We start from the raw sequence: 25,833 nt of genomic DNA on the forward strand, positions 1-25,833 counted from the left end.
ATTACAACCCTGTTTTCACACCATTTTCTCTAGGTAAAATCTATTTTATCTCATTATGGAAAATGCTGCTAATGAAGATGGAGGAAATGAGCAGGCTGACACTCAGTCTTCTACTGAAGATCAGCGCAGGCGCCAGTCAGACCGCCTGGATCGCGAGGAAGCCTTCTATCATTTTGTCAATAACCTGAGTGAAGAGGAATACAGGCTGATGAGGGATAATAACCTGTTTGGTACACCAGGTGGGCAACCTTACAAAATGAATATCCTTATTTCCTGAGAGAAAGTATGATGACGGTATAAAAATATGCCACTATCCCTGTGGACTTTAAGCTGAACCGTGGTGCCCAGATAGGAAATTTAATTTTAGGTTTTGTTTTCCTTGGAACGCAAAATGGAGGTTGATTTTCCCCCAACTAATGGATGTTATTTTACATGAGTGGCTAAGCACCAGCAGGTGTGCCTGCTACTGTAGGTAAAATCACTCAATGACTTTGTCCAGCGATTTTGCTCATGGTTCATAGGTATTGACAATAGCAAGCTTCCGTTCCTTAGCTCCATTGTAGGTGTTTATCTGTAATAGATTCCAATCTTGAGTACTGTATGAATAGTCATAGTAGCCATTTTGAACCAGCAGTTATGATAATTTTAGTGGAAATAGAATTATACAGTGCTTGCATTTTCATAATTCTGATGGGCAGCTGGTGCAATTTTGCCCAACCACCTCCAGTATTGTTTGTGAATGCCCAATGCCGCCATTTTTAAGCAGACCTCCCATAGCTCACATCGAATTAGAAATTGCAAAGAAAGTAGTACTGGGTGGACAAAGGGTGTGTATGACTACTGGAGGTTTTTGTTGTTCTGGAGGGTAGTGTTTTTCTTGTACGCAGTAAGTAGGTGTAAAATTGTTTTATTTGCTTCCCTCCCGCAGCAATGGGAATAAATGCAGATGTCAGAGCAGATGGACAGGGAGAGGGTATTTTCAGTAAAGATTGGGCACTTGAACTTCTATTCCTGCCGGTTTGTGTTTCTGTATTTTGTTTTGTACGTCGGCTTGTAGCTGTCAGAATTGGGCTTAGAAAGTTAAAGAAACTATTTTACTTCTGTCACAAATATTGTTTGTTTACGGGCATGTCATCATTACCTGTTAAAATATTAAATAGACAGCCAGAAGTTGCATAACACCATAGCTGTGCCGAACAGCTTTGCTATCTGTTAAAAGTATGAGGTTTAGAGTGTGGAACAATACATATGGAACTGATGAAATTAAACAAATAAATATTGTTCCTTCTGTACAAAATATAGATCATCTAACCACAAGCTACATTGCAAACACTAAAATTGGATGGATGTTATTTTATATTTTTATTGGAAACTTTTTTATTATAACAGTTGCTTCAAGTTACAATGCAAAAACAACAGCATCAACAATCTAGAACACAACTTAGCTACCACCCGCACATTAAACAAAATCCTCTGAACGCCTGACTAAGCAACTCTGAAAAGGAAAATAAATGGCTGCCATCTTGGGTAGACACCCTAATGTTGCACTTGACCTTCTCCAAATGTAAGAATGACATAAGGTCACCCAACCAGGCCACGGCACTAGGCGGAGTAGGAGACCTCCAACCAAGCAGAACTTGTCTCCGGGCTATTAACGAGGCAACGGCGAGAACATTCACATTCACCCCCTCCTGCAGCACCAGCGAGTTTGACACCCTAAAAATAGCCACCAGCGGACATGGCTCCAGTTTGACGTTCAGAATCTCTGACATGGTGTTGAAGAAAGAGACCCAAAACCTTACTACCTTGGGACAAGACCAGATTGTACGAGTATGTTAGCCCGCCCCCGAGAGCAAAGCTCACACCTGCCCTCCACCCCAGAAAGAGAACCATTCATCCTCACCTTGGTCAGATGAGCCCTGTGCACCACCTTGAATTGGATCAAAGTAAGCCAAGCACAAGAGGACATGGAGTTGACCTTGCGAAGAGCCTTGCTCCACACCTCATCCAGCTGATGGGATCTGGCCATACTCTCCATCTCCTCCTCCTCCTCTCCTCCTCCTCCCCCCCCCCCCCAAAACACCCGGCCAAAGCCAAAATCCTCTTCAACAAGGAAGACCTGGGCCCTCGGGAGGCCATATTAGCGGTGTTGCACCTGTCAAATGAAAGAGGACACTAATTTGTTAACTCTGACAAAAGAAGGATTCGGGGAGGAAAGTGGGGAGACACTGAAAAATAAATAAAAACATCGGGAGGACAATCACTTTTTAAAAAGTAAATTTACAGTACCCAATTATTTCTTTTCTAATTAAGGGGCAATTTAATGCGGCCAATCCACCTACCCTTCATATCTTTGGGTTGTGGGGGTGAGACCCACGCAGACATGGGGAAAATGTGCAAACTCCACACGGACAGTGACCCAGGGTCGGGATTGAACCCGGGTCCTCAGCGCTGAGGCAGCAATGCTGACCATAGCACCACCGTGCCAACCCAGGACAATAATTCTGATAGTCTGAACCCTGCCCGCCAAGGACAGGGGGAAGTTATCCACCTTCTAAATGTCAGATTTCACAACATTAACCAGACTAGCATACTTTAATTTATGAAGCGAGGCTCAATCGTGGGCCACCCGGATACCCAGATAACGAAAGCTAGGTATGGCAAGACGAAACGGTACACCCCCAAATTGGCTTCCCTCCTGCGGGAATTAACCGGAAAGTATTCTCTCAACTTGTGCCCAGAGGAGGAGCCAAAATTCCTAAGTAGTTTCATTATGTCATTTGTAGTGGATACTGGGTCCATAATATAAAGAAGCAGATCATCTGCGTACAAGGACACCAGTGCTCCCTGACATATCCCCTCCATTCAATGAAAGATCTTAACGTTATGGCCAGCAGTTCTATTGCTAAAGCAAATAGGACAGGAGATTATAGACCTCTGTGCCTCTTATTCCTAGTCAGCGGAAAATAACCCAAGTTCACGGCATTCGTGCAAACACTAGTAGTGGGGGCCCAATGAAGTAAACAAATCCAAGATATAAATTTTTGCCCAAACCAAACCTCCCAAGAATCTCAAAGACATTCCCACTCCACCCTATCAAACATCCAGGGAAACGATCACCACCCGTTAGGGCACTGGAGAGTGCCGACCCTTGACAAAGCCTTTCTGGTCTTCTGAGATCACCTCTTGAAGGCAGAATTCCAACTGCAGTGCCAGCGCTTTTGCGAGTAATTTAGCATCTATATTCAAAAGCAAAATAGGTGGAAATGACCCACATTCCGTAGGGTCCTTGTTCTTCTTAGAGTTCGGGGAAATGGAGACCTGCACAAGTGTAACGGGCAACGAACCCCAGGACAAGGAGTCATTAGACATATCTAAGATTAGAGGAATCAATTGTCCCGCAAACATCACCTGAAGCTCAACTGGGAATCCATCAGGGCCAGGAGCTTTACCCGTCTACATTAACCCAATACATTTCCTCAAGGCCCAACGGGATTCCAACTCTTTCCACCTCTCCCTCTCCACCACTGGGATGGATAGTCCATCCAAAACTCAGTCCTAGCTGAAATCTCCGCCGGGGGCTCTGACCTATAAAGATCCCAATAAAATGTTCCTACAACCACATTGACCTTGGGCGGGACAGAAACCAAACTGCCACTCGAGTCCCTTCTCTCCCAGGAAGTTGCCTGCCACCTCAGCTGATGAGCTAAAAGATGACTGACTTCCCCGTGTTCATAACGTTGAACGTTGCAGCTGGCTCACCCCTTTGCCTGTCGATAGTCATTCAAATTGTGGCTGCAGAGTCTTCCTGCTTGGATCAAGCGAGTACTGATGGTCCACCTCAGGGATGGAGTTCGCCAGCCTCTGCCGCTCCAGCCTCTCAGTCCTTTCCACATGTGTATTTTGTGGGAAATCATCTCTTTTTTTCGCCCCCCCCTCCCCTTTTCACTGATAATTATCGTAAGGACCTCCCACAGGGTACCCACCCTTTCTGCATCCTTGACTGGCCTCTGAACTACAGATGAGTCCCCAGCAGAAACACCTCATCGTTCAAACTTTTAAAGTGAGCAAATGCCCATGACCTTTTTACGGGGTTATTCAACCCTCTTACATTCCAGGTGACAAAACGAATTGGGGGTCTCGCCCCCCCCCCTTCGATCCAGTCAGCCATTTAGCCATTTCCACCAAACGGGTTATCCAACAGTTACATAGAAAGTACAGCCACCAGGCCCACCAAGATGGGCAAGACAAAACAAAGAATAAACTTCAGTCACCATCCCCCTCATCACCTCCCCCAAACCATACCACACCCAAATATACATACGAAAAACAGTACGGCGAAAAAAAACACTAAAACCTACTTCTAATAAACCTAACCCCAAACAGAACAAAACACAAAGCTCATTATCTAAAACAAAACGAATATAATGAGCTGCAGTCACTCCATCCCACGTCCATTAGCTAACTCTTCGGCTAGCAGGGTGGCTCACGCCCAGAGTGAAGAACAATGCAAACAGAAAAACGACTGTATAAAAAAACCCTTAAAGCATAGTACTCCAACATGGAGCTATCTATTTTCATAAGTTATAGCAAGTAAAGCAAAACCTCCCCCACCCAAGTCCAACTTTCAAAACTCTCAACCCACACAAGAACAAAGAAATGCAAACGTGAACATGGAACCCCAACAACTCCTCGTATCCACATGCGCACCCCCTCCCACATCCCAAAAACCTCAATCAACCCTCACCCAGTCCATCCTTTTGTAGAAAAGAATCCGCCGCCTCTGACACATCGAGAAAATAGTCTTGCGCCTCAAAAATCACTCTGAGCCAGTCCAGGTACACCACCCCAAATCGAACTCCACCCTATACAAGATGCCTTATTAAACTTTGCTCACTTCTTTACCAGCTCCAACATCTTGAAAAATTCTGATGGAATTGTCTTCCCATTTATAGTTGCGATGCTCTTTTGCCCATTTCCAGACAAGTTCTTTTTCTTGGAAGCTGGGTAACTTCAAGTACTGCACGCAGTGGTTCGTTGGAAGGGGGCTTCTGTCGGAGTGGTGGTGGGCTTGATCTAGCTCGGGAGGGGATGTGAATCCGCTCTCCCCCAGCATCTTCCCAAACAGTTGCACCTTCCATCCCCCCTGGTAACCCCACAACTCTAATAATATGCCTCCTGGAACAATTCTCCAAATCATTCACTTTGGTCTTCAGTGCTTTATTCACGCCAGCCATCAAAGACATCTCTGCTTCTAGAGAGGAAATGTGGTTGCTATGCCTTGAAAGAGTCACCTCCTCGCCTTTTATCGCAGCACCAAGCACTTTCATCATCTCGTTGGTCTTCTCCAATGCCAAACGAATGGGAGCCAGGGCCTCTTGCATCGACTTGTGGAAGTCCCCTGACACAACACTCCATTGCTTCTCTTTCCACTGCCAAGGTTTATTGGCTGTTAAGTGGAGTGGCCAGATTCACTGAAGCTGCCTCCACTATTTTCTCCACTGATGTGCCCTGAGAAACCTCCAATTCAGTCCACAAACTTCTGCTTTCGAGCTTCTTCCCCCGGTCCTTCTGGGCATTTCCCTTATGTGGACTCCTTATTCCATTAATCTGGTGGGATTTTGAACAAAAATACCCCCAGAAACTGGGTGAAAAGGGCTAACGGTACAGTACCCTAGTGGGAGCCACCTCATGTATATCCTCCCCCTACATACCATCACCGGAAGTCATTGGATAGATATTGTTAAGTAGATAGTGTCACTGGGCACAGAGCAATATTTTTCATTTGGTCAATTAACAATCTCTTTATTCGAACTTGCACAGCTTTTCTTCATCTAGTTTTTACATGATTCCAGTTATCTGGGTGGCTTGGGGATTTCTTGGCTGTGTTCAGTATTGTTGGTTGAGTGGGGGTTTTGCAGGGAGGTTAGTGCAGGAGCAGGGTGGCAAAGGTGATAAATAGCAAGTCTTGACCAGCTTTCTGAATGGCCAATTTTGCTGTCAATATGGCGGGGTGAATTTTACTTCTAACCTGTCATCATAATTAAGCGCCTTTATTCAGCTGGTGGCTGTGGAAAATCCCATGAAGTTGATTGTGAGGATTTCCAGAGGTCACTGGACTCTGTCAGACACTGACATTTCAATCAGTATCATCATTAACCTGGTGAATTTTGCTATTTTGTAGGATGACTTGTGTTGCGAGCAAAATTCCTATTCCAAATTTTTCCGACTTTTTCAAAAGTGAAATGGTGATCAAATCATCTGCAAAAAAATATTTGAAATGGTTTTGTTTTGCTTTCTTGTTTGTTTGACTGGTTGCCAGCTGCTTGCTACTTGCTTTTCATCCATCCTTAATTTTTCATTGAAAGGTTTGGTTCTCATTTTTTGTTTGGTATATTTCCCTATCTTGCCCTTGTGATTTGAGTCATTTTTTTTGCCAATCCAGTGTGTATGGATTTGTGTGTAGCAGTCTGTTGTGCAATGTGTGTATGGATATATGTATGCATGCAGCTTGATTTTCATTGCATAGAACACAGTATATTCACATTAACAATTTTATGTATTTGGGTGTAAAATGCTACTTTTAAAAGCTGAGGATACCCAGAAAGATCTTCTAATTGGATGTTTTGTATTTATCGGCCCTGGGTTGTGCATGAGGTCTTTCCGTGCTGGAGATTAATCTTGCAATTTGATGATATTGGGAACTAGTTCTGGAATCAAGCAAAATTAGAGTATCAGTGCTGGGATTTAGCAGCACTGCGGTGGAGATAGAAGTACTTGATAGGCTTGGAGAGAGGGTTTGATCTGCTTGACTGTTGAAAAGAAAGGCTTGCATTTATATAGCCCTTTTCATAACGGATATCTCCAAGTGCTTTACATCTAATGAATTACTTTGGCTGAAGTAGTGAATGGAATTGGGGTTTGGTACATTATTAGATAACTTGGTGCCTATAAGATGATGATGTCCAAGCCTAGCAGCATTAATCTGTATGTTTCAAAGTGAGTCTTGCCCAGGAACCAGTGATTTCAATGCTTGTATGCCTTATCTTTATCTTCGAGCCGTGGTTTATTAGATTTTCCGCTGCCTACAAAACAGTTGCGGTCAGTCAGTCTTTCTATTGCCTGGAAGCTTTCGAAAATCAACTTCAATTCTGAAACGAAAGCTTTGAAGAAGTCATGCGGATGCAAAACCTTAACTTTGTTTCTCTCTCTACAGATGCTGCCAGACCTAGAGTTTTTCCAGCATTTTCTGTTTTTATTTCTCCTCTGAAATGAACTGCAGTAGGATAAAGAAAGACTGGCTAATGTATGTTTTTATGTTTGCTTACTCTTATGCTTTCTGTAGTTAATAGTTTTCTAACACAAAGCTACGAGAGGTGTGTATAAAAAAAGTCCACCTGAAATGTGGCCTCTAGCCTTTCTTGAAATGGTTTTGAAAAAGAACCTCTAAGATTTAAGATATCCACTGATCTGAAGCAAGTATGTCAAATGTAAGCTAGATCTTAATACGCCTTATTTTCTTCCCCTCATTTCCAGTCTTGCTCATGAATTTTTTTTAAACCTGGCTGTGTTTGTGTTTCTTTCCTTATGCTACCACCCCCTTTACATGTGCCAATTTACTTCTCTCTTGGCTCATTTTCTTGTTGCGTTTGTTTTCCTGTCTTTGTTCTCTTCTGCTTTCCCCCACAGGCTTGCTCTTGGCTCATAGGTTGAGAGTGTGAGCTGACCAGGGCACAGTTCAACTTTCAGATTGCATGAGAAATCTGGCCAGGGCAATGGGCCAGCATTGCATAGTGGGAGGTGATCAGAATAAGGCCACAGAAACTAAGGTCAGGTGGGTGGCATGTAGCGAACAGAGATGGGAATCATGAATTAGAGGATTGAAAGGTAAATATGTATAGTAAGTATGCTCGCAAACTGTTCGTTTCAAATGACATTCGGGTGTAAAAGGTTGAAGTGGCATTTACTGGAAGTATAGGGAGTGCCATATCGTACAAAACTATACAAAGCTCTCTCGTTCTTCTCTGTGTGACCGGTCACATGCCAGCTCCTGTGAATGGAGTATAATTTTTTGCACTTACATTGTGAAGGAGAGCAAGATTCACTCCGTTCTTTGGAAGGTAGCAATCCTTATCAAAGTTTGCACTGTCATTTGAAATGTGCTTTTATTCAGTTCTGGGTTGTTGTAAAGTGGAGTTTTTACTCCAATGCCGAGGGAAGCCACAATTACAAATCCATTAATTGCAGCATCAAGTTTAGTTCTAAAATTTCAAGAGACTATGTGGTGATTATCTATTACTGTTTAGATTCCTGACATTACAAACTTTCTAATGTGAAACTTTTTAAATCACCATTTTTTTATAGATAATTTCATTATCTGTGTTTTTTTTTGTCATGACTATACAGTGATTTCCCATAGACATTCTCTGAAAGTGTTTGGAGTGTTGAATGTAACAGGTAGCTGCCGTTTCGAGGCCCAAAACTCAAACCAGACCTGTTCAAAAATGCTGAAATGACTACTATTCTGTATATATCCTGATGGAGGAACTAGCGCTAGTTCTTTGCAATGTAGAGAATGTGGACCAATATCTTATAACTTTGTGTGAAGGATATATTACTTAAAATAATCCTTTTGTGGTTCCTACAATCTTTACATGAAGCCAAAGGTATTAAACCATTCTTTTGAAAAGTACCTATATTGGTTCTATCTACATGAAGTGATGGTGGCATAGTAGTACTATCAATGAATCGAGGCACGACAAAGCCCACAACATATTATGACAGAATTTATATTCAGTTAATAAATCTAATTCATGAAGATATTGCTGATTGTTGTTAAAAACTCATCTGGTTCACTAACGCCCTTGAGGGAAGAAAACCTGCTGTATTATCTACCCTGGTCTACATGTGACACCAGACCCACAGTGATGTGGGCGACTCTTGAATGGCCTAGCAAGGGCAATTAAGGGTGGGCAACAAAGGCTGACCTTGCCAAGGACGCCAACATCCCATGAAAGAATAAATAAAAAATAATCATAGCTGTCTTGACATCATTTACTGATGAGATATAATCCTCATTTTCAACGTGGAGGTCAATTTTCTAGAGTATGAAGTTTATATAGTGATGGTGAGAGATTTGGGAAAACGGCACTGTTGGAGCAAGGCAGTTTATAGTGCTATCTAGAATACTTATTGAAATTTTGAAAGTAGTAAAAAATTCTATTTGTTGGTCAGTGATTCTGTAACAAGGATACATGAACTAATAATTAGTATGAGAACTGATGGTTAGAAGTGTATTCCCATGACGGTCATTGCAATATAGCTACTGAAGTGTAATCTTTTGAGAACGTTTAAATTTCATAAATGTTGAGTCCAGAAGCAGAAAATAATAAGTTGCATTCCCTGAAATAAACATTTTCTTGGAAGAACGGGAAAGTAGAAATTTAGAAGTCTGCTTAGCTGCCTCTTTGTCTGTTAAACCCTCGATAAATTTCTGCAGAGTGAAAAGAAATTCAAACCAATCATCCACGCTCTTTGTAGAGATGATCTTTGATCAGTGGCTTGGAGAGATTAATATACATCGGAGAAACTTGGGAGATGTTATCCAGGCGTCTGTCTACCTGCTTAATTTACTTTACTCGGGATACATTAGTTGTCTTGATTAGGAGTAAAGATTGTAGTCCTGTTATTTTGTTTCCAATCTGATGATTGTATTTGGAGAGCATACTGCAGGTAGCATACACATTATAAACTTAGATTAGAAAATGAGTAAAGCAAAATAATTTAGCTAGCTATAAAGTGTGCATATCAGCACAGTCGACTTATGGAAAAACCTTGTTTCTCATCAGATCAGTAGTAGTCCTGTTAAAGTAGATGAGAAATAGACCTGCTGCTACCTTCGCTGAGATGAAGGAACAAGTCTAGGATCTTGCTGATCTCTGACAGCCTTGGTTGTTTTATGTGATCTAGATTCATTCATAATCATGCGAAGGTGTATACCGATGCATGTTTTCCAGTAGGTTACAATAATGGAAACATTATAGAAGTAGCTTCCTCGCTCCCCTAAAATCTTCCTATTGTTTGTTTTAAAATTGTGTCTATCTGTCAGAAAGGGTAGTGATTAAAATCAGTTCCTAACAATGCAAAACCATAGAGGCCTGAGGGTGCTGGTTTTAATTCTCAGTTTGCGCCAAATTAGTTGATCTCAGTTGGGGGATGTAATTTAATTGCTGCAATTGCCTTGGGTGCTCCTGGCTGGAAAGAGAGAATTGTCCTTCCTGCTTGCTGTTCAGGTCCTCTTGTTGGTAAAAGTGTCTCTGCGTGCATGCAAGTGCACATATACATGTGCGTCCACGCATGGATGTCAGGTTAGACAATTCATCGCTGTCCGGTTCACATGAAGGATTAGTTGACAGAAGTAGTGGTAGGTTGGGTTGCTTCAGGTTTGGCTGCTGGTGTCTGTAGCATTGAAGACCAGTAAGAGTCGGTACCTTCAGGAAGAGAAAATTGACATTCAAAACTTCCACCAAATTACAATGAAAAAGACACACTTCCCTTATGACTGTGACTCTAATGTCAGAAGCTGGTCACCAGAATGTTAGTTATTAATGGCAGTGTTCACCTGTCCTCATTGTATTTTGAAGGGGAAATTACAGAAGAGGAACTTATCAGGCGTCTACAGCAGGTGAAGGACGGTGTCATTCAGAACAACCCTGATGCTCGAAGAAGTGAAGGTTCTGGTGACAACAGAGGTAAGCAGTTAAATGATGAGGGCTCCAGTTGTAACCGTGACGTACAGAAATATGGTCACTAACATTTAAATTTAATTTTTTAAAAATATATATATATATATATATATATACACACACTAGAAGTTTTGGTAATTTTCCACTTTTCTCTGCCTCAGGATATTGAATTAAAATACATTAGCAACATTGTTTAAGCATCTTGATTGTTAATATAATTCTGTGTTGTATCCTATGGCTCTTTCCCAGGATAGGCTCAACCAAGATGTTTTTCCTGGGACTCTCGCCCCCTTGTTTTGAAGCAGAATTTGGACAAATAATGGATTTGACATCTCTCTGTCAAAATTGGCAATTAATTTTGTGGTCAGGATAAGCTGCATGCCAGTATCCGTTTTTCCCCCCCGAGTAGACTTGTCCTTTTGAGAGTATGAGAGCTGAGACTAATGCTGTTTCTTGTTCACGGTATCCAGCAGGGATAGTGAAACGTCATCATGTATATGATTTTTGAAATGACCATCACGTTTCTACTGGTGCTCACTTGTGCTTCAATTAAGCATTTTACATACTCCATAGGACTAATGCCTGGCTGGACTGGATGTGGGGAAATTTTGTTCCATTAATACATGAAAATCATGACACTGCAAATAAATGCTGCTGTATCCTTTAGTGTCTCACCATAAACCACTGAGCCTTTTTGTTTCCTCGCGGTTAACAACACTGTGTGGAGTCTCTTGCAAATGGGACAAACTTTCAGTCTCTCCATAAGTGGTCCTTGTCGATTTTAGCTTGCAAGTATTTTGGGATTTCCAAACCAGCCACTTCATTGTTTTTACAGGATTTCTCCCAGGAATTTGGCTCGCTGGACCAGTTGTCAAAATCTAAGAACAAATGTTATCAAAATGTCCTTCTTGGCAGAGATTGGCCTGTTTACTAATCCAGCTAACAAGCAGTGTTTTATCAGGTCATAAGGCAGCAATCGTCAATCTCCAGGTGGCCAAATAGTTATTTTAAAAATACAAAGGAGGGAACTGAGGCACAAAATTGGCATTTTAGCACCGATAATGTTGAATTTGTAAGCATGCTGCAACTGGCTGACACTATCAAAGCGCTGAACAATGATGTTTGCCAGAGGCTGGAGTACTGTGTAGAATGCATTAGCTCACTCAAATCAGTGATCTGTATGATTGATACATAAAAGACTTGTCACTAAAAGATAACATTTCTGTTTGTCTCATGTTCTCAATCTACCCACAATGAACAACTGCATCATTTGTCCCATGCTATTGAGCAAAAAACCAACAGGAGGTACTCAAAGAAAGATAATTTCTAGTTGAGAGGCACCAGTCTTGCTGTATCTTGTCAGTCCAGACAAGCTGCATTGAAGATTCACTGACTTTTACTGTGGCACTAAGGTCTATTTGTCACCTAGCATGACTGATGACACATCAGGAGCAATTGACCCTGGTATCAAAACTATCTTTAGCAATGCAATTTTCCCCTCATCTTTGTCATTCCCAGAAACGTATCACCCGGCAATGTCAAATGGTACCAAAAACCTTTCATACTATGCACCCACCTGGATAATCTAAATACTATGAAAACAAAATGTATTCTGCCCAGGTTTGAGGGAGATATCAGAAAAATATATCATTACATAGAATCCCTACAGTGCAGAAGGAGGTCATTCAGCCCATCAAGTCTACACTGACGCTCTGAAAGAGCACCCTACCACGGCTCCACCCTATCCGCATAACCCCAAATAACCTTTTGGACGAAGGGGCAATTTAGAATGACCAATCCACCTAACCAGTACATCCTTGGACTGTGGGAGGAAACCAGGGCACCCAGAGTAATCCCACGCTGACACGGGGAGAAGGTGCGAACTCCCCACAGTCACCCAAAGCCGGAATTGAACCCGGGTCTTTGGGGCTGTGAGGCAACAGTGCTAATTACCATGTCGCCCAACTGAGGCACCCCAACTAAGACTAGTTAATTTCAAATCTGAGATAGATAGATTTTTGTTAAGTAAAGATAATAAAGGATATGGGTCAAAAGGAAGTATATGCTCCATCCTGACGACATTAACGTTCTCCAATTACAGAGTCTCAGTTTATTTTGGGCTCCCTCCCTGTTCTCGGCTTATAGTCCGTACATGTCACTAAATATTAATGTAAGCTTCATGACCACTCAAATGCATATTTTTGAAACAACAGGCAATCACACACAACCATTCCTGACCACTTCATTGTAACCTTCCCCATTTTAAAAAGGGTGCAGGAGCGGAGACTTGGGGGTACATGTATATACCTGAAGGTGCAAGAACAAATTCATAAGGCTTCTTTCAACTCATTTTCTGAGTGCCCCCTTGACCCTATTCCTATTAAACTACTGATCGGCCAGCATTCCTTCCTGGAGACCATGCCAGTTGACATTATAATTGGTATAATTGGGTTTCTTTTCTCAGCTACTAGCCACTTTGTTTCAAAGCTTCCCAATTCCCCCTTCCTTAGGAACAACACTTCAATGCTCTGTCCTTGCAAATGCTGCCCCATCCTCAACCTCACTTTCCATTCTGAAGTTCTTGATTGTGCCTTCAGCTCCCCAATTAATTTACATTATTGCGATTGACTATGATAAAAGGCCGCAGTGAACATGGAAGAAAAATGCTCCAAAGTCAGAGAGGACTCCGTGGCTTTGATTAGGGCAATTTCAGATGCCTTGGCAGGGACAGAAACTTGATTGGTTTTGGAAAAAATGGAATTGCAGGAAGGAGACAGATTTAAGAGGCAACAGCATGTTCAAGGAGTGTGGAGAGCAAAACATGGAAAGAAAACTGGCCTTTACAGTACATATTTTGTACTTGTCAGGAGCATGGGAGGGTGGTTGACTGCACCCAGTGTCTCACTTCAGGGTTCCAATCTAATTCCTCAGAAAAATTCAAGGAGGTTGCAGTTCTTGAGATTTTCCAGACAATAGGAGACGGGCTAGCAGCTGTGGATATGAAAGATTACTAATTTTAAATCGCTATTTAGGAATGTCATTGGAGATTGTGGTTCACTTTCAAAAGACAAAGCTGTCGGTTTAAGGACATGCCATTTTGCACCACATTGGCACCCAAGGTTTTGCAAAGTGCCTGTCTGTACTCCCAACACATCAAGGATGCCCACGTTTATCTGCATTGGATGATCTATTCATCAGAGCACCTTGGAATCTGTCAGGCATGGCCATGCAGCAGGAGCTGGGTTCATAATCAATTAACATTCTTAAGAGCATTATTTTGAACTAGCTGGCTGGTTTGTGCTACTTGAATTGCTTTTCTTTTTATTGAGAGAATGGGTTTCATTGAAAAGCTGTCTGCAGAAAATTGTCCACCATTATTGTGGTTCTCAAACCTTATTTGTGAGATTCCATCAACTTAAGCTGCTCAACCAGTGAATGTCTCTTTCTCAACAGGTAAGGATTGACCAAGCCTTTGCTCTTGATCTTGCTTGGTCGTCATGATGATAATAGGTACGTCCCTGTCTGGATGGACTGCCAAATTATAAGCGATTGGACTTGTAGTTGATGGAAAACAGGTCCACCAAGCACATCAAACACTCAGGATTTGGATAACTGTGGAAGACTTCCAAGTTTTAATCCAGGATAAATTAATATATGTAAAACTGGACCAAAACGCAGCATCAGCAAATAGGGTAGGACCCCTCCGAATCCCTATCAGGATGCAAACTACAAAGTAGTACACCTGCTCGGTTAAATTTCTTGGCACTTTGCAGTGAATCGACTCATGCAAATGGAAAACGCTAGAAATATTTGAATCTGGCAGCACCTGTGGAGAGCTTCACTTGGTTAAGCTGCAGCACTGGACTATATGCATGCCAAACAGCAAAAGCAGCGTGTGTTAGATAGGCAAGTGAACCCACAAACAATGGATCAAATCTAAGCTCTGCAGCCCTACTCATGATTGGTGGTGGACATTTAAACAACTAACCAGAGGTGTAGACTCTACAAGTATCCCCATCCTCAGCAGATCTATGGAATAGATGTTGAAGCATTTACAGCCATTTTCTGCCAGATATGCCGTGTGCTGATCCATCACGACATCCTCTCGAGGTCCCCAGCATCACATGCCAGTTTTCAGCCAATTTGGTTTACTTCCAAGTGCTATTGAGGAACAGCAGAAGGCACTGGATATAGCAAAGGCTATGGATCCTGACAACAACCCGGCAGTATTACTGAAACTTGTGCTCCAGAACCAGCCACGCCTCTAGCCAAGCTGTTCCAATGCAGCTACAACAGTGTTATCTGTTCGATCCTGTGGAAAATTGCCCATGTTAGACCCGTTAACAGAAAGCAGGTCAAATTCAATCAGACCAATTACTGCCCCATCAATCTACACTTGATCATTGGCAAACTGATTGAAGATATCTTCGGCGCTAATATCAAGCTGAACTTGCACTTAATGTGCAGCTCACTGACACTCATTTCGGTTTTGTCAGGGCAACTTGGCTGCTGACCTCATTTCAGCCTTGGCCCAAACATGGACAACAGAGCCGAACTCCAGATGTGAGGTGAGAGTGACTGCCCTCGGCACTAAGGCAGCATCTAACCAAATATAGCATCAAGGAGCCTTGGCAAAATTGAAATCAATGGGAAACTCTCCTCTGGTTGAAGTCCTATCTAGCACGAAGGAAATGGATGTAGTTTGTTGGAATAGCTAAGCTTCAGCACATTGCTACAGGGGTTCCTCAGGGTAATACCCTCGGCCTTCGTATCTTCAGCTACTTCATCAAGTATCTTCAGCTGCTTCATCAATGATCTTTCCTCTATCATAAGGTCAGAAGTGGGGATGTTCGCTGATGATTCAACAGTGAGAATTTGCAAATGGTACTGAACAGATACAGAAACAGTCCATGTTTATATGGAGCAAGACCAAGGCCATATTCTGGCTTGGGCTGGTGAGTGGCAAATAATTCACCACACAAGTGCTAGCGAAGGCCGTTTCCAACATAAATCAAATCTAACGATTTCCCCTTGATGTTCAACAGCATTGTAACCTCTGGATCCTCCACCATGAACATACTGCAGCTTGCCATTTACCAGAAACTTAACTGGACTAGCCATATACATACTATGGCCACAAGAGCAGGTCGGAGACTTTGAATTTGTGGTGAGTAACTCCGTTCCTCACTCCCCAAAGTTTGGCCACCTTCTACAGGATACAAGTCAGGAGTGTGATGGAATACTCTCCACTTGTTTAGATGAGCGTGGATCCAGCCACACTCAACAAGCTTGATGAAATACAGGCTAAAGCAGCCTGCTTGATTGGCACTCCAATCATTAATTCACTTCCTCCAGCACTGACGCACTGTGGCAGAAGTGTGTACCATATGCAAGAGGCACTGCAGCAACTGATGAAGGCTCCTTCGGCGGCATCTTTGAACCCCATGGCCACTGCCACCTACAAGGACATGCAAGTGCATGGGAACACAACCATCTGCAAGTTCCTCTCCAAATTACACACTATGCTTTCTTGGGAATTATATTGTGATTCTGTCATTGTCACTGAGTCAAAATCCTGGAACTCCCTTTCTAATAGCATAGCAGATAAACTACAGAGGTTCAAGGAGGTGTCTCACTGGATGAGCAATGAATGTTGGCCTTGCCAGCGACAATCTCATCCCATGGAAGAATAAGAAGTTTACATTTCAGATCGGTGACCTTTTGTCAGAACTGGAAAAGATTTGGGGATGAAAACCGGTTTTGAACAAGTACAGAGCCAGGAAAAAAGTAGGAAAGAATTAAAGGCAAGGTCTGCAGAAGGGGTTTCATATGACAAAAAGGATAATTGTGCAGGCCAGTAAAGTGTGCTAATGGGACAAGTGAAGAAGCAAAAAATAGATCTAGAGATGGAAATGGCAACAACAGAATGACCTGCCGACTGAAATTCTGTGCAGGGCAGATGTATTTGGTGGTGGTGTCACATTTGAGATGGAGGAGGATGATCTGTTGAATGTGGTGACTGATGGGGTTGCAAAAGAAAATTCCTCCCCAGCACCCTGAGCCATTCTTCAGACACCCCTAACACAAGTTCCCTTCCCACCACACCTTCGTATGCAAGCAGAGCAGATGCAACAACTGCCCTTTCACCTTCCCAACGTCCAGGGCTTCAAACACACTTTCAGATCAAACAGTGATTTACTTGTACTACTTTCAGTGTAGCATTCTGTATTTGCTGCTTCATATATGGTCTCCTACATTGGCTGATTATTTTGCTGTATACCTGCATTCAGTTTGCAAGCATGACCCTGAGCATCCTGTCGTTTGTTATTTTGCCTTGCATTCTCATCCTTTTTGCCATTTAATCTCTCCTACCTGCGGCCTATTACATATCTTCCCATGTTTTCTTTCCTTGACCACCTTCCCTGTTTCTGTATAGCTTAATACATATCTCAATGTTATCAGCTCTGAAGGGTCACCGGTCTGAAATGGTAACTGTTTCTCTTTCAGAATGCTGCCTGACCTGCTGAGCATTTCCAGCATTTTCTGTTTGTATTTGCTTCCTAGCACCCACAGTATTTTATCTTTTGTAGTAATAGATTTAGTGACGTGAAGAAGGTAGATTAGAAGTGGTCTGCTTTATACTCTGACTCAGAGCATTTTCTAACGTATCCTGTGGTGTGACGACCCACGGCAAATAGCTGATTGCCAAATGGATGGTTGAATGCAGTCTGCCAATTGATAATCCTGCAATAAAGAACTCCAGGACCGAGTGTTCACGACATCGTTCTGGACATTCCCCAATCAGATTCAAGTCAGTGTTCATAAGGCAGGTTTAGTCATGATTAATGTCTTGGTTCAATATAATAATAAGCGCTTATTGTCACAAGTAGGCTTCAGTGAAGTTACTGTGAAAAGCCCCTAGTCGCCACATTCTGGCGCCTGTTCGGAGAGGCTAGTACGGAAATTGAACCCGCGCTGCTTGCCTTGTTCTGCATTACAAGCCAGCCGTTTAGCCCACTGTGCTAAACAAACCTCTTTGACCGTCTGTAACTAATATTTATGTTGTTTTGCAAGGCCCTCTGCACTGTCACTTCTATTACTTAACTCCAGCCATCCCAGGCCCTGCATAATTTTTTAGAATTAAAAGTTTCTTAATCATTTTAAGGCTAGCTTTAGACATCCACCACATTCTGTCATTACTCAACACAAGCTTACCATTGAACAGGCATTTCAGAATTGGGAGGCTTTGATAAATTAGGAGGGAAAGTAACACATTGGGCAGTGACTCTGTAACTCGGACAAAAGAATGAAGTGGGAAATTAGAAGTTCGTTGGTACATGAAATACCTGAGCATTGGTGGCAGAATCCATAGAGGAAGAGAAAAAATGTTTACGTGTGTGTATGGTTTTGAGGGAAAATGAATGGAACTGAATGGAGAGCTATTTCCGCGAGTTTATACAAATACAGTGAGCCGAATTGCCTATTTTTTTTTTTTTTTACAATTCTAAACAAACCAAATTTTATTCCAATAGTGTGGATGATTCGTATCATTCAAAGAATCAAAAGGGTCCTACAAGCTTGACGTGCTATAATCTTTTAGTTGCTGACAGATTCTCTTGTTTTATTCCATAGGTGCTGACGGTTCAGAGGAAGGATCAAGTGGAGATTCTCTTCTAGAGTGGCTGAATGCTTTCAGACAGACAGGGAACACAACACGAAGTGGACAAAGTGGGAATCGATCATGGAGAGCAGTCAGTCGTACAAACCCAACAAGTGGTGATTTTAGATTCAGCTTGGAAATTAACGTCAGTCGGAGTAGAATTGATCAAAGTGCCGAGATGGAAAGTGAGCAACCCATGGACACTTCAAATGTGGCAGTAACAGTGCCAACAGCAGAGGAAACAGTGACACCAGTGCCATCAGGAAATGTAAACACACCCCCCCCACCAACAGCAGCACAACCACCACATGCTGTAACAGCTCCACCAATGACTGCAGCAGTAGAAAATGTCCAGAGTGAACCCGAGCGGCCTGAATCCACTGTAACAAGGCGAAATAGAGAACCAAGTGGGGAATTATCCTATGAAAACAGATATGAACTTTTGAGACGAGAGCTTGAAACTCAGGCCCATCAAGGTCGCCCAAGAAGTGGTAGAAGTAGAAGCCCTGAACGCCGAAGGTCTTCTAGAACAAGAAGCAATCGAAGTCGGTCACCGTTGCATCGGGTTGGTGAGGGGACGAGTAGATCACGGCGTCAGGGGTCTTCCCAGAGGCCTGATAGATCCATTTCAGAAAGTGGAACAGAAGGCAGTTCCAGAACTAGACAGCATGTGGTGTCCAGGCAGAGTCGGGCTGGAGACGAGGTGCAGGCTGAAGTAACTAACCTTGTTCCTGCACCTGAGCCAAGTGAATCTAGAGAGCCTTCCCAGGAAGCTGCTGATTCTTCAGACGCTGTCGTCAGTGATCCCTCTGTAGCTGGCCGGCGACCACCTACCATTATGTTAGATCTGCAAGTGAGAAGGGTGAGACCTGGTGAAAATGCAGATAGAGATAGTATAGCCAACAGGACCCGGTCACGGTCCCAAACGTCTGACAACACAGTTGTGTACGAAAGTGAGCGTGGTGGGCTCAGGCGCACATTCTCCCGCTCTGAGCGAGCAGGGGTGCGAACTTATGTTAGTACCATTCGTATTCCTTTTCGCAGGATTTCTGATTCGGGTCTTGGAGAGGCAGCCTCGGTTGCCCTCCAAACAATACTACGCCGGATAATGATGGGAGGGGAACTGAGTTCCTTTGTGGACAGTGACAGCGATTCTGAATCTAGCAACAGGGGCCAAAATCAAGTGCAAGAAGCTTCTGAATTGCAGAACAGCACAAATGAACCCCCAAGCATGGCTGCTGAAGGCAGAACAAGCGAGCAACAGGCAGAACAGCGAAATGGCACAGAAACAGATAACCTAACTGGTGCTAGGAGAAGAGAAGGTCAGCAAACTCGAGGCTTATTTGGCCTTGAAGAAAGTGGTACTTTGCCCATACTTAGGCTTGCCCATTTCTTCCTGCTAAATGACGAAGACGAGGATGATCAGCCCAGGGGACTGACTAAAGAGCAGATTGACAACTTGTCCACAAGAAATTTTGGGGACAGTGATGCAATTAAAACCTGCAGTGTCTGCATTAGTGAGTACACTGCAGGAAACAAGCTGCGTAAGCTTCCCTGCTCTCATGAGTATCATGTTCACTGTATCGATCGCTGGCTGTCTGAAAACTCCACATGTCCCATATGCCGTCAGGCTGTTTTAGTTCGCACCACTGAAAGTGTTGGCTAGTGTACAGCCTTCATCAGTTTGTGCTCCAGTATTGGTGTAATGTAGAATTAGCTAGCTGTACCAAACAGTGAACCATATAAAATTGTACTTCAGAATGTAGTGGGGAAATTCAAAATAGCCATACCTAATACTTCTATGTGGCCTAACCTTTGTGCAAGGAAAGGCCATTTTCTTTTTGCTAATCTTCAATGAGGATTTGGACATTTCTCTTAAATTCTTTCTTTTGCGAGCGTGTACCATCGCATTGTTTTTAAAGTGAGAAGATTTTACCATGCTTAGAAACAAACTATAGCGATACTGTATTTAGGGCACGGCTTTTGACATTTGATATCTTGTCTGTTGGCATAACCTTTTTTAAGGATATGTTCTTAGCATGGTAAATAAGTAATTTAAACTTTAATGCTTTGCTGCTTCCTTCACTCATTTTGTAAAAGTTCAATCCGTGCCCTGATTTACATCACGTTGTTTGTGCTTCATTTGGGTTCGCTGTATTGAATTTTCAAGGTTTTCATTTTTGTAATTTTTTTTTAATCAAAATTATTTCCTTTTTCTGATGTATGATTTTGATTTATGTGCACACTTACAGTGATGTATTTTAGCAATTCAGAGTATTTGTTCACAATTCATTGCAGGGACTGTGTACTTGGGATGGGGAAATTGGCCACTTTTTTCTTCAAATGAAATTTGCAATGCAAATTGTCACTGCTTATTAAAAACATTCTAATTTACTGACCATCTTTAATGGACAGATTGCCTTATACTACAATATATATCAAGTCTATGGGACTAATTGGAAACATGGAGCAGTTAAGTATTCTGTACAGTGGACTTGTGATCTCATCCATTAAAAAAATTACCATCCATTTATTTCCATCTTTTTATGGAGTTACTCTGGACCTCCCTTTTATCAACTCTTGCCTCTCCACCTTGCACCTCTGGGCTTTTAAGAATAATTTAAAGTGGGGGATGACCCACCAGTCCATTGTTGCGGGCTGTTGAATAAGAAGCATTTTGCCTTTTGGGGAACTGGCTGTTTTTGATTTCTCTACAGTCGATTGGCACAGCTGCAAAGCTGTGTGGGTGCGCTAGCCGCTGGCCACATTTCTGTCACTTTCCGATACTGTGCTATATAATCTGTGCCTAATAAAAGACCTGCGATTTCATCGCTTGCCGCATAATTGACCGTGGGTTTTGTTGCAACCTATGTCTGTGGGCAAGCTGAGTAGTGGATTACTCTGAAATCCTGATGGAATATTGGTGACTTCTGGGGTAGGTACTTGCAGACCTTGTCTGCATGGAATATAAGCTCTAGTGTTCAGTCAATTAAAAATATTGCATTCATAGGTTGTAGGGGGTAAGGATGCTGCAGTGTAATAAAACACTGGAAATTGCAGTTTTTTAACTATGAAATTAAAATGTTACAGTTGTATTATAACTGATGTAACTGAATTGAAGAATCATAGGGCTTTTTTGAGGGAGAATGGCTGTTTCTCGTCTTAGATATATATATATGCACAGGATAATGGAAAGTAATGTCCTTATTTAGTGTGCTGCCTATCCTGACGTATATGGAAGACCCATTTTTGTACAAAAATGACCAGATATTAATGGCATCTTGTATAAATTTTAAATGCCAATATTGTAACATGTGCACTTGCATTACTGAAATAGTTTAGCTCCACAGAGCAAATGTTATTAGAAACAAATGATGCTATGACACAAAATAGGAATCCCACAGACTGTGATCAATCCTGCATAAGGCGAACTGTATAATAAAGATTCAAAGCAAATTAGGAGATGAGCGCTTTAAGAAGTCCAAGGAGAGTTCTTCCTTCAGCTGCAGGAGTCCTACCAAAGTGCATGTACTTTGGTTTACTGTACAGGGCTTGTTTAAAGTGATTTAGTTTATTTATGTAATCTGTTGTACCAATTTTTGTAAATTAGTAACTGAGTTTTCATGCAAAAATACAAGTTTGATTACCCAGTTGTCATTTAACTTTTCTGGGGGAAGAAACATCAATTACAAATAGACATTATCTTTTGACATTGACCATTTTGAAGAGTTGGGTTATCCATAAATGTTAATAAAATATTGCACGAAAAAAACAACCAGCACTGTTTGTCTGAGGTTTATTCCTTTCCTGCTTTTGTGCAATCTCATTTGATGGTGTTTGGATTCATTTTAGATGACCAAATATCCATGAATTCACTTAAGCACTTTTACCTGTTAATGTTTTTTTTAATGTCTGTTGCGGCCATTCATGTTCCAGAACGTTGAGCATTTAATCCCTACGTTTACTTTTGATCAAGTGGCCTGAATGAGATCTTTCTCAGATCAATTTTAAACCTGATTCAGGTCAAAGATCTGCTTATGCGGAAGCTGAAATTGGGAATTTTTATAACTGAATTTCTTTACTTTTCAAGTACTTGTGCCAAGCTAACTGCAAGATGTTTTAAAAATCAAGATGTCTGGGTTATTGCTTCAGTGTAAATGCTCATAATATCTCCACAGTGCAGAAGAAGGCATTTGGCCATCGAGTCTGCACAGACCTTCCGAAAGAACATTCTGCGTAGACCCACTCCCCCGCCTTATCCCGGTAATCCCACGCATTGATCATGGACAATCCACTTAACCTGCACATCTTTGGACTGTGGGAGGAAACTGGAGTACCCAGGCATACAAACACTGGGAGAAGGTGCAAACTCCACACAGTCACCCAAGGCCGGAATTGAACGCAGGTCCCTGGCTCTGTAAGGCAGCGGTGCTAACCATTGTGCCACCTTGCTGCCCCAGTCATCCTGCGTAAGTTAACATGGCTAGTTGTTAGGACACGGCTATTGTCAAAAGAAGCCACAGTTTAATGAATCAGTTGCATGAAGGCCACTGTATAATTTTGAACTTTTTCATGGAATTTGAGCAAGTCTGACAAAGCTAGCATTTGTCGCCCATCCCTCCTTGACCATGCGAAGGTGATATGATCTGCTGATTCCTTCAGGTGTAGGTGCACCCACACTGCTCTTAGGGAGTTGAGTTTCAGGATTTTGACCTAGCAATATAGTTCCAAGTCAGGATGGTGCGCCACTAGGAGAAGAACTCCACTTGGTGATGTTTCCATGTGCCTGCTGCTCTGTATAAGAAGAGATATGGGGGAGAGCTCTCATTTTAAGTTGCAATTTGAACTATAAAATAATCCTGGCACCCATTATTGTCATTTTGTGCTAATGTTTTTGAAGGGAAAATAACATTTAAATTCTAAATATTTATCACCTTTGCCATTTTTAATTGCTCTTTAACCTATGGTGCTCAATGCAAAAGCAATTTATTGAAAAGTAAAGGTGCTCTATTATCAACATCGATCAGCTGAAAGATTAAATCTGGGTGCCGAACATAGAATGGAGCATATTGGTGCTGTTAGTTGCCTTCAATTTACTCCCATCTCCTTTCACCAGTTCAGTTAACCATGTCTTGCTCATGAGGTTGGTATTCTTCATGCAGCTTCTGTTGAATTCAGTAAAGTTGGTGTGTAAGGAAAAGTGATATCAAAAGGATATTGTAAATTGCATCTGTGTGGAAGGGAATCACTTTTGGTAATAGTTCACTCAGTAATGCTCAAACACACTGCAACTACTGGGTGGTGGAACTTGTGTTTGTGCTTTTGATTCTAGGTAGTTTGAAACTGAACAATAATGGGGCTGATTTGCCTTCAATGCAATAATTTATACAGTCGTTACCTGCTGCTAATGTGCTCATTCCCTCCAAATATTACCGTTTATTTTTCCATGAGCCTGGACATTCGACAGTCCCACTTTCAGATTAAAGTGTTCAAAAAGGTTGTGTAATTCTTCACACTACGGTAGTTAACTCTGTGGCAATGTCACTTATGGAAGATGCTACTTGAGCCTCATTTCATAGTACTTCCCTGTAAATGCAGGAAAATGTGTTTCTCCCTGAATTTCTGCACTTTAATTAAAATTGCAGAATGGGAAAAGATTATAAGGTTACATTGTGCACCTTTGTCCAGCCTCCGCTGCCTTCATTGAGAAGGTAACAGGCTGGATCTTGCTGGAGCAGGGCATCTAGCAGTGTTACCGTTTTCGCTCAAAACATAATTTGCGCTCTAACTTGCTGGGATTGCAAGCCGATAATGTCACAATGGCATCCGGGAGCTTGGTGAACTGTAGGGCCAGTGATCTCTTTAAACAATGGAATCTGAAGACGATTGAGAGAAACCGTTGGAACCACCGAAGGAGAGTGAAATAGAGTGGGTGAATTGAGACAAATTAAATATTTTTTTTAAAAGGATAGAAATTGGATTAGGAAAAAGACCAAGGAAAAGTAGAATTTTTCCTTCCAATAAAACTACTTTTGAGGATTTTGTCATCGCTCAATTGCCTACATGTGGGAAGTAGATTGAATAATTTACAATGTCCCTGAAGTGGGCCAGAGAGGTTGATTGTCATTTAATTTTCAATTATCGCATTGTTTAAAGTGTCTTCATTATATCTTTGAAAGTTATTAAATTTAAATGAGGGGCCAAGGGACAGATGTCTTTTGCAGAGCAGCATAAATCGACAAACAAATTCTGCAGATTTGCTGTTATTTTTCCAGCAAGATATGGCCTATAATGCATCTTTCTCTTGTTCGGTTGAGACTGGATTGGGCAGTAAGGTATTGAAATCTCGTTCTTGACCTTTTCTGAACCACAATATTTGGGTCAAGCTTGCAATGGGTTTTTTTAAAAAGTTTGTCAATTTTAACTGCAACAATATTGCCCATATATAATTAGAAGTCTTAAACAGCTTATGTTAACATTAGCCCAGAAGAGAATTCAAAAGACTTCTGACCCTCTTGGAGAAAGAAAATTCTTCTCATCCTGGTCTTAAATAGAAGACCGCTTAATTCTAAATTGTGTCCCCCAGTCTTTCCAACCTTTGAGCAAGCAACTGTCAAGGTTGCTCTCAGGATCTTGTATAAGATCACCTCTCATTCTTAATTCCAATGGATACAGGCCCAGCCGGGTCAACATTTCCTCATAGGGTAACCACCGACCTTTTTTTTTTCTTCTTCTTCTCCACCATCACCGTCATCCCATGTATCAACTGAGTTAACCACCTCTGAACTACTTCGAACACATTTATATCATTTCTTAAATAAGGAGACCTAAACTGTACACAGTGCTCTGGATATGGTCTCACTTGAGGCCCTGTAAAACTAGCAAAACATCCCTACTTTTATATTCCATTTCCTTTGCAATAAATGGCAACATTTCCATATGCCTTCCTAATTACTTGCTGTACCTGCACACTAACATTCTGTGATTCAGGACACCCAGATCCCTCTGTGCGTAGTTCTACACCTTTCTCCATTTAAATAAATTGCTGCTTTTCTATTTCTGCCAAAATGGACGTTCACATTTCCCCACATTGCATTCTATGTGCCAAATCTTTGGCACTTAACCTATCTATGTCCTCTTCACAACTTACTTTCTTATCTATCTTTGCGTCATCAGAAAAATTAGCAATCATACACTTGGCCCCTTCATCCGAGTCATTGATATAAATTGTAAATAGTTGAGGTCCCAATACTGATCCCTGTTGCATTCCATTCCTCACATCTTGCTATGCCTACTCTCTCTTTCATATTAGCTAACCAATTCTCCATCCATGGAACTCATTTTACTTGTTAACCTTTGATGTTGCATCTTGCCAAATGCCTTTTGGAAATCTAATTACAGTACATCCACAGGTTCCCCTTTATCCAC

General features: G+C 41.9%; 1 protein-coding gene across 2 annotated transcripts in view; it reads left to right on the forward strand.

Annotated features, from left to right (window-relative positions):
- rlim (ring finger protein, LIM domain interacting) overlaps window positions 1-22,180 on the forward strand; it is a 60,659-nt gene extending 38,479 nt beyond the window's left edge. For both annotated transcript variants that reach the window (XM_072505758.1, XM_072505759.1), the window contains 3 exons: window positions 34-239; window positions 10,644-10,751; window positions 18,378-22,180. In XM_072505758.1, coding sequence (XP_072361859.1) covers window positions 56-239; window positions 10,644-10,751; window positions 18,378-20,071 — 1,986 coding nt within the window. In that variant the 5' untranslated portion in view covers window positions 34-55 and the 3' untranslated portion in view covers window positions 20,072-22,180. The remainder of the gene's footprint in view (window positions 1-33; window positions 240-10,643; window positions 10,752-18,377) is intronic.
- The last annotated feature ends 3,653 nt before the right edge of the window (window positions 22,181-25,833 follow it).

This window comes from Scyliorhinus torazame, chromosome 5, assembly GCF_047496885.1.
Source record: "Scyliorhinus torazame isolate Kashiwa2021f chromosome 5, sScyTor2.1, whole genome shotgun sequence".
Classification (NCBI taxonomy): domain Eukaryota; kingdom Metazoa; phylum Chordata; class Chondrichthyes; order Carcharhiniformes; family Scyliorhinidae; genus Scyliorhinus; species Scyliorhinus torazame.